Here is an 8,679-nt window from a genome sequence, read left to right on the forward strand (position 1 = left end):
TGACCGGCGGGGAAAGGGCAGGAGGCCCACGCGGAGTGGGCTCCCCCACAGGAGGGCGCGGGCACAGCACAGGTCCACCCAGATCACCCGTGAGCGTCAGGTTTATTTACAGACGAGCTGCTCCGTGCTGACAGCAGGGCAGGGCCACCGCCACGACTCAGGGGCCCAGACCCAGGCCTCCCAGGACGTCGTCCTCGGCCCCGAAGCCCGAGAAGCTGATGGGCTGGCAGGCCAGGCTGCGCAGGTTCACCAGGCAGGCTGTCTGCGTGGCACTGAAGTCCGGCACAGCCACCAACAGCACCGTCTGGTCCTCGGGGCCTGCAAACGAGACACGTGGGGACCCACTTTAGGTTCTGGGTGAGCCCGCCTCCAAGGGAAGTGGGAAGTCACCATGAGACACGGGAGTTTCCGTCGGCACGTGGGAGTGCTGACCACAAGCTGCTTTGGGCCAGAAAAGGAAAGGGCCGAGGACACCCCAAAAGTCAGAGGCTAGCGTGACCCCGACCAGAGAGGAGCCCTGGCACGGCCACAGTGAGCCAGCGCCGGGGGCCCCGGGCTCCAGGGCAGGCTTTTCCACGAGCCGGGTCCCCAGATGAACGTGTCCTGTGACAGCCCCGGCGGGCGGCGCCCACAAGAGAAAGCTTACCTCGGATGGTTTTGGAGCCAAAGCTGGGGGTGTTGCCACAAAAGTAGACGTGCGGGCACTCCAGAAAGATGAACGGGTCGCTTTTGTAGAAAGGGTAGCAACCTGGAGAAGGGGGCCGACAGCTGAGCGCGGGCGGTTCCAGGGCAGCTCCCAGAACGGCGTCGCACTCCGGGGCAAGGCCGGCAGGTGCAAATTCACGCGGAAGCCACCGGGCATCACGGGCCACCGGGCTGTCCCTGGTCTCTGGTCCCACCCCACAGCTGAGCCCCGGGCATTACCCAGGGTGTCCGGGGCTGTGGGGCTGATGTGACGGACGCGCAGGGTCCACTCCAGGATCTCCAGGTGGTCCTCCATGCTGCTGTACCGGAAGATGTCACTCACGTTCTGTCCCGCTGTGCCCAGGAACCTGCAGGGCAAGGGGATGACACCTGCACTCCCCCGTGGGCAGCCCGAGCTCATCGGCGCACGTGGGGGCGTTCCCAGCCGCCCTTAGGAAAGGGGCCAATCGAGGTGGGCTCGCTGCAGTCCTGGACCCAACCCTCCCCTCCTGGTGCCACAGAGACCAAAGCCATGGGTCAGGCTGCAGTTGGGCTGTGCTGGCTACCTGACTCCATCGATGGTGGCCTGGTAGGGGTTGGTCACCAGCTGCAGCGTAGAGTAGGCGGTGGCCAGTGGGAACATGCAGGGGTGCAGGGGCTGCTGGGGGAGTGTGTAGTTCGTTGGGTCAAACTCGCCTGGCATCACGTCCACGGGTACCGAGGCCTGGAGGGCACAGGGCGGGGGAGCTTCAGGGCCGGCACCCACCATGCAGCCTGTTGCCCTTTGCCACCTGCCTTCTGGTGCCCGGCCGCAGCCTCAGTGTCCAGTCCCGTCCCTGCCAGCCCCGGGTGCTCACACTCAGCTGCAGGAGGATCTCGTCCAGCATCTTGACGGCCTCCACGCTGGCGGCCTGGGTTTTCTTGGTCAGGTACTTGGCCTGGGAGTAGAGCCGTAGGCTGTGAGGCCCTGGGGAGTCTCAGATCAGAGGGTCACCTAGCTACCGCCTGGGGCACTGGGCTGGGAGCAGAGCAAAGCCCTCCGGGGGGACAGAAAGCAGGGGCTGAGCCAGGATGGTCCCTGAGCAAAGGTGGCCCGGCATCGCTATTGGGCACTGCCCACGAGAACTGCAAGACCCTGTGCCCGACGCAGGGAAGGAGGGGCTGCTGCGGGCAGGTGGTGCCCTACCTTGTTGATGGAGTCTCTGCTCTGGGTGCTGTGGCTGAGGAGGTTCCCAGCAAGGATGACGCGAGACACGTGGGCAGCACTGCACTGCTCCCCCTCGTCCCCCAGCTGCCCCGTCACCACGTCCACCAGCAGCTGGGTGCCCAGCAGGCTCTCGCCCCCGCCGCCACCCAGGCCCAGACCGGACACCAGCAGCACAAACCTGCAGCACAAGTCAGGGTGCTCTGGGTGCCATGGAAACAAGTGCCCCCGGCCCCATCACCTTCACAGGTGAGCAGGAAGATGGCGCCCAGGGACCGTGATTGCCCTGGACCACTGCCCGGGGCCCCAAGCACCTGCTCACCTGTCCAGGTCAAGGGGCGGTGCAGGCGCCTGAGGAGCCAGCCCTGCGAAGCAATGGTCCTCCACCAAGAACTTGCCGTCGTCTCGCACAGAGCCCAGCACGGCCAGCACCGTCCCTGGGAGCGGCAGTGTCAGGCCCAGGAGGGGAGCCGAGGGACCACCTCCTCCATCACTCACTCTCTCACTCACACACACACACACACACACACACACACACACACACGGCCAGGCCTGCCACTTCGTGGCCGCGATGGCGAGTTCCCACTCAGGACCTGCTTCCTGGGACACTGCCTTTGGGCAGAGGCAGGAGCACTGACCCCTACAGGCCACCCGCCCCACTCCCCACCTGTGACCAGCCTGGACACATCGATGGTGCCTTCCAGTCTGATTCGCTGCAACTCATCTTCCAGGACCAGCTCATCGTCTGGGTGGATGTACTTGCTCCGGGGGGGTTGGGGGAGCAGGTTGTGCTGGAAGGCAGAGGTGAAGGCGGTCGGGGCCAGAGTCCACCAGGGCTCCCGTGCTTGCTCACCGAGATGGCCCCCCTGCCCAGCCCCCCACTGTCCCCAGGGAAGTGTACTCACCTCCTCGCTGACCTCCCGCAGGATGGAGGGCTGAAGCGGCATGGCCTTGAAGAGAGTCCCCACCACACAGCACTTCTCCCCGGGCTGCAGCTCACACAGCTTCTTCACTCGGACCCCACTGCCTGGGCACGAGACCTGAGCTCAGAGACCAGGCGGCCCGCCCGCACCCACCCCCTACAGGGGCGGAAACAGGCCTCCCAGAGCCCAGCCGCCCAGAGACCCTGCCTCTGCCAGGAGGGTGAGGCCACTGAGGGCAAAGACCCCCGAGACCTAAAGGATCGCTTGGCCCAGGGGGACGGGACTCGGGGTGTGGACGGGCCCGTCTGAGAAGCAAACAGGCAGAGGGTGCATCTGCGGGGACAGGGCCACAGCTGGAGCACCAGCAGTCACGGAGCTGGCGGAGGCGGGAAGGACCTCCCTGGAGCCTCTGAGGGGTGCAGCCCTGTGACCCCGCACCCCAGACTCTGGCCTCCAGACAGAATGAATGTGCTTCAAGCTGCCCAGTGTTTGGCTGTTGTTACAGCAGCCACGGGCCCTCGGACAGGCACACCTCGTTCACACCGACATTAGAGCACGGTTCCTAGACAGATGTGCCCGTCTCCACACAGCCCTGTCTGAAAAATATGACACGTTCCTTTAAGAGTTTGGCTTCTTCTGAGCGCCACAAATGCTTCGTGCTCTGAAAACAGACACCGCCAATCAAACCACACCCCACCCACCCCATCGGCTCCCCGTGGAGACAGGCGCCTGGGGTCCTGGGAACAGCGTGGGGACCATCAGGATGCACAGTACAGGCTGGTCCTCAGGGGTCAGAGGGAGGAAGAGCACAGGTTCCCGAAGGCCCCTGGACCCATCAGCCCCCAGGCCTGGGGAGAACGCCATCCGGAGGTGACGGGATCATGTGGCTGTGGGACCAGCCCCTTCCTCAGCTCAGCCGACGGCAGCATGAGCCCCTCCTGCCTGGAATAACCAAGAGCATAGCACAGATCGACCCCCGGGGGTGGAGAAGTCGTTCAGAACAAGATGAGGAGGGCGCCAACACCGGACACAAATGCCAGACGCCAACGGGAACCACAGACCCCAATACCCCAACGTCAGAGCCGCATTCACCCCCCAGGCGGCTATGCCGAGCACTGTGCATGGAGCTCCCCCGGCCTGACAGCCCCATCGTGCGGCTGAGGAAACCGAGGCACAGAGGCTCAGCAACATGTTCTGAGCACCAGGCAGAGCTACAGCCACTGTGACAAGTGCCACCCTGCAGCTGAGACAGCAATGGAGGCCCTGATGGCTGAGGTGGCCCCTGGAAGCACATGACATTCGCATGGAGGTCCCGAGGGAAGCTGGACGGAGCCTCCTCAGCGGGAGAAGGGAGAGCCACAGGCTAGGAAGGGCGCTAGTTCAGGAAGCAGGGGAACGGAGAGGGGCTTCCCGGCACCGGTTGGGCTCCGGAGAGGACTCCGGTCACACTGGGGGCCGCATGAAGGTGTTCGGGGTGAAGCCAGCATGAGAGCCAGGCACGTGAGGAGCAATGTTGCCCAGCGAGGCCCGTGCACTGTGGGCCACTGTCGGGGCTCCTGACCCCAGTCTGTGAGCAGGATGAAGCGGCTGTTCCATCTCTGGGGAGTTGTTAGCAGCAGGAGGGACTGGAAGAGAAATCTGGTACCAGAGAGGGCGCTGCTGTAAGGAATCTAAAAGGTGTCAGCGACACAGGGCCTGAGGGGGAGCCCGGGCTCCCAGGAAAGTGAGGAGGCCCCTGGGAGCCACTGGAAGGAGACCCTTACTGTGTGGCCGAAGGGGAAAAACACTGCCTGCAGCAAAGAAAACAGAACGCCTTTCGTGAATGTGGCCGTCCAGCTGGGAGCCGCTGATAAAACCAGTCATCCAGCTGGCCTGCGGGGTGGGCCTGGGCCCCGCGCTGCCCAAAGCTTCCCTGGGGGCCAGTGTGCAGCCAGGCTGAGCCCGCGCCTGGTGCCGGGGCAGGAAAGCGAGTAAGACAGGGTCTCACCTACACAATGCCCGCTTAGTAACAGTAACAGGTTATCTGGAAACTACACGGACAGCCACTCTTACAGCGACAATGGGAGAATGCAGCATCTCCCAAAATGTGAAAGGGGGTCCCGGTTCACCCCCAAGAATAACTGCAGGAGAGGCCACCAAGGAAGAAACGGGCACTGCCCAGGCCACGTTCCTAGGAAAGAGAGACAGCAGGCACGGAGGCCGGGCAGAGAGATCGAGAGGTCAGTGACAACAGGCCCCTCCAGGGTGGTGGGCGCCTCCAAGGGAGGTGGGTGCCCCCTGCATTGAAGACAAGGAAGACATGTCCCTACGCCAGGGCAATACCACTGTTACCATCAAACTAGGCCCTGCAGCCACTGGCCAACCTGCCTTTAATCCTGCCTTTAACCCCTTCAGCACCTGGAGACACTGAGGCTGAAAGCGGTAGCTCTCCCCAGGCCTGGGGGAGGGGATACACGAAGGTCCCAGTTCTGCCCGGTCTCAGGCGTTGCTGAAGCCCAGGTTCCCCCGGCTGGTGGGAGGAGGACTTACCCCACTGCTGCTGGGCCCGGCTTACCAGGAAGGGCCTCATCTGGAGGAGGCGGGTGGCATAGATGTGGGCATACTGACGGCTAAAGCTGCGGTCCCCCAGCCGGAAGGGCTGGGAGGAGTTGGTGTAAGTCGCCACGGGCACTCGGGCAAAGGTGGCGTTGCTGGCTGACGGCGGGGACAGCAGAGTGTGGGCCCTCTGGGCAGCCTGCTCGGCAAACATGGTGTGTTCCAGGCCAAGGAGGTGGTCCCTGTGGGCACACAGACACTCCTGCAACCCCTGCCCCCCACAGGGCTGCTCTCCTGGTGTCTGCACCCAGCTGACCATCGGAGCTGACCACCGGGCACCCACAGGCCTTGGGGATGGAGGGGAAGGCTGCAAGCCCACTAGAGGGCCGAGCTGCTCGGGAAACGGTTGTGCTGGATGCGTCTCACCCTGCACCCACCCAGAGGGAAGGCTGGGCATTTCTCCCGGAGAGCTCTCCGAACCGCCCTGTCCCCTGCCTGCCCCACCTCCACCTGAGCAACTACCAGGTCTCCAGTCCACAGGCCCCAAAGGAATCCTCTGCCCGTCCAGCGCCCCAGCACCTGCTCCATCTGGGGGCGTGAGGCCAGACAAGCCTGCCCCATAAGCCTATCACTGTACAATACAAGCAGGTGTCAGCCCTGTGCTCTGAATGAAACCCCAGTCCCTACAGCGGCCTGTAAGATCTGCCCCTGCCGGGGTCCCCCCAAACCCACACGAGGGGCCCCGCACTCTCCCTCGTCGTGGCTCACATCTCGCCTCCTCCTGCCCAGCCCTCCCTGCACTTCCGCTTCTTCGGGGTGTTTTCTCCCGGCATTCACCTCCTAACACGATGCGTTTGAAGGTTCCTCTCGGGGCTGCAGAGGTGCAGCGCCGGACCCTCCCAGCAGCAGCCCCAGCCCCAGCCCGACCCGGCTGCAGGCGTCCGAGCCCCAGGGCTGCCCCGTGCGCGCGAGAGTGGCCCCGCCACGCAAACCCGGACGAGGCCCACCGACTCCTCTCCCTCCCGGTACCGCCGTGGGTGACTGCCGATTTCCACCGGGCAGATCTGGGGCGGGTCTGATTCACTTTCAGCCCAAACGTGCAGACGGGGGGCGGGGTGGGAGGGCCTGCACCCGGCCGCAGTCCCGGATGGAGCCCCGCCGGCCCAGCCCCGCGCCCGCTCGAGGGGAACAGCGGAGACCGGCTCAGAGTCCGCGAGACGCCCCTCAGCCCCGGCCCAGGGGCCCCCACACCGCCGGGACCACTCCGGACGTCTCTCACCTCGCCGCGCGCGCGCCCGGGCCCACCCACCGCCGCGCGCCGCATCCGCCAATCTGAGCGCCCTGCCCGCCCATCGCCGAATCCCGCCAATCGCCGAGCGCCTCGCTCTGTCCATCACCGCGGGGCCTGCCCACCGCCGTGCGCCGTTACCCGCCAACCGCGCGCCCCGCCCGCCACCATCGCAACCCTCCAATCCGCGCACGCCCCACCCCACCCGTGCGCGTGCGCGGAGTCACGCCCCCGTCCCCCGGGCAACGCGGGGCGGGGCTTGCGCCAAGGGACCCGTGTGCGCGTGCGGGCGCACGTCATCCAGACGGGACCCTCCTAGGAGGCAGGTCCCCCGAGGTCCTCGTGCCTTCGGGGTAGTTGGCGCCCCTCGCGCTACCGCGGGACCTGCCAGTCTGCGGCGGCCGCCCGTGCTGACCACAGGGTAGGCGCACTGAGCCCGCAGGCCGCGTACCCCGGGGGAGCGGGCACTCCGCGGAGGCCGAGGAGCGGGGCCGGGGAGCGGGCGGTGGGAGGCACTCCGCTCCGGCCACGGCCCTGCCAGCCTCCATGCAGCGCGGCTCAGTCCCGTCCACCGGCTCCCCAGCCGCCCCATCGCGGGTGCCCTTCCGCGTCTCACTCTCCCGGGAAGCCTCACGCCGCTCCCACCACGCCCCCTGCTCATTCCTGATCCTGTCCCCACCGACCAAGTGGACAGTGCTAATGGATGACACATGAGCCTGGGTTCTCCGTTCTCCGCACGTCACTCCACCTAATCCCCAAGTAAGCCTGAGGCGATGAGGAAGCTGAGGCACAGAGAAGTCACAGCTAGTAGCAGCTGGACCCAGCCCAAGGCAGCCTGACTAACGTAGGGGTGCTGGGTCTCCCAGAGAACCGGTGTCCCCCAAGGTCAGCTGATCGCCGCTCCGGTTTGCCAAGCTCCCCTGCAGACTGAGAGAGCCTGCCCTTAGGGGGCATGTGGGAGGGTCCCAGGTGAGCTTGTGTTTCTGAGTGAATGAATGAGTATTTTTCGGGGAGCAGGCAGTGTGCTAAGTGTCAAGAGCATTATGTCATTGGATCTCGCGCAGCCCGTGAGGCCGGCACTATCACCATTTCTGTTTTACAGAATGATTCATGGTGGCACGTGGCACAGCCAGGAAGCGGCCCAGCTAACACGGAGCTGAGCAACCCCTCCCGGAAACTCTGCCACGTGGCCTGTGTTGGGCACACAGCCATAGTAGGATGCTGGGGGCTGGGAGTGGTGCCCCCACTGCGGGGGGCTAACACCACGCCTCCCTCACCCCCTCTCCTTGCTGTGGGCAGGGATGGAAAGTCCGAGCGCTGCCTTTCCCAGTCTCCTGGCCGCCACGTGCGGTGTGAGATCAGATCTGGCAGAGACTTCGGAGCATCTGGCAGGGCCAGGGGTCTGGGCTTCTGAGAAGCAGGCTTGTGTGATCAAAGGGAGGGGTGCAGCTGGCTGCCCTCCCACCGTCTCGTGTCCTGGAACAGGGGATGCAGCCCGGACCGCTTAGCCACCAGACCAAGCCCAGCAACTGCTGACTTCTTATTTCATAGCAAAAAAGTGAACCCCGTTTGCTTTCTCCACTTTGGGTTTTCTGAACGCGAGACCACGATGTTCTTAAATGAAATATGTACGTGGCGAGGCTCCCAGGAGGCTTCGGAGCAGTGCGCCCCTCAAAATAAGTGCAAGGGCCGGTGGGTCTTGTGTGGTGCTCCTCGTGTGTTTTATTGTGTAAAGTGCATATAGTGTAAGAGTTACCACTTTACAGGAAATAGCCCTGGAGGAACACGGCCGGGGGGCTGGCCCTTCCCCTCCTGTCCCTGGTCTTGGGCCAGTGCCTCTGTCCCCACAGACCTGCCACCTCTGCTCTGTGTCCCTCTGGGAGCAGTGACCACCCCAGTGCAGTCAGTCACCTGTGGCCCCAGGCAGGGGCCCCACCTCTCAAGGCTGCCACTGCTTGACCCTGTAGGTGTTTTGGGGAGGGGGATCCGGGCAGGGGGCTGGCTGTGGCAGTTGAGAAGGGGGAGCAGGGTGCTCGGCAGGTCCT

At 64.8% G+C, this 8,679-nt stretch overlaps 1 protein-coding gene and 1 long non-coding RNA gene across 4 annotated transcripts; one reads left to right on the top strand and one right to left on the bottom strand.

Annotated features, from left to right (window-relative positions):
- Positions 1 to 83: 83 nt before the first annotated feature.
- POLD2 (DNA polymerase delta 2, accessory subunit) lies at positions 84 to 6,683 on the bottom strand. Of its 3 annotated transcripts, none has more exons than XM_028137775.2 (11): positions 6,626 to 6,683; positions 5,341 to 5,588; positions 2,794 to 2,915; positions 2,556 to 2,679; positions 2,211 to 2,325; positions 1,871 to 2,069; positions 1,542 to 1,622; positions 1,251 to 1,408; positions 925 to 1,052; positions 647 to 748; positions 84 to 318 (listed from the first exon to the last, which is right to left on the bottom strand). In XM_028137775.2, exons 2-11 carry the CDS (start codon positions 5,558 to 5,560, stop codon positions 158 to 160), a joined length of 1,410 nt encoding a protein of 469 aa, XP_027993576.1. In that variant the 5' UTR covers positions 5,561 to 5,588; positions 6,626 to 6,683; the 3' UTR covers positions 84 to 157. The 3 variants fall into 3 exon arrangements, with proteins under 3 accessions (XP_027993576.1, XP_054582197.1, XP_027993578.1); XM_054726222.1 differs by lacking the exon at positions 6,626 to 6,683 and adding an exon at positions 6,354 to 6,440; XM_028137777.2 differs by lacking the exon at positions 6,626 to 6,683 and adding an exon at positions 6,184 to 6,334.
- A 245-nt stretch (positions 6,684 to 6,928) lies between these two features.
- LOC129151431 (uncharacterized) lies at positions 6,929 to 8,202 on the top strand. Its single transcript, XR_008558116.1, has 2 exons — positions 6,929 to 7,055; positions 7,737 to 8,202. It is a non-coding gene; the product is annotated as an uncharacterized LOC129151431 (long non-coding RNA).
- The last annotated feature ends 477 nt before the right edge of the window (positions 8,203 to 8,679 follow it).

This window comes from Eptesicus fuscus, chromosome 14 (genome assembly GCF_027574615.1).
Source record: "Eptesicus fuscus isolate TK198812 chromosome 14, DD_ASM_mEF_20220401, whole genome shotgun sequence".
Classification (NCBI taxonomy): Eukaryota; Metazoa; Chordata; class Mammalia; order Chiroptera; family Vespertilionidae; genus Eptesicus; species Eptesicus fuscus.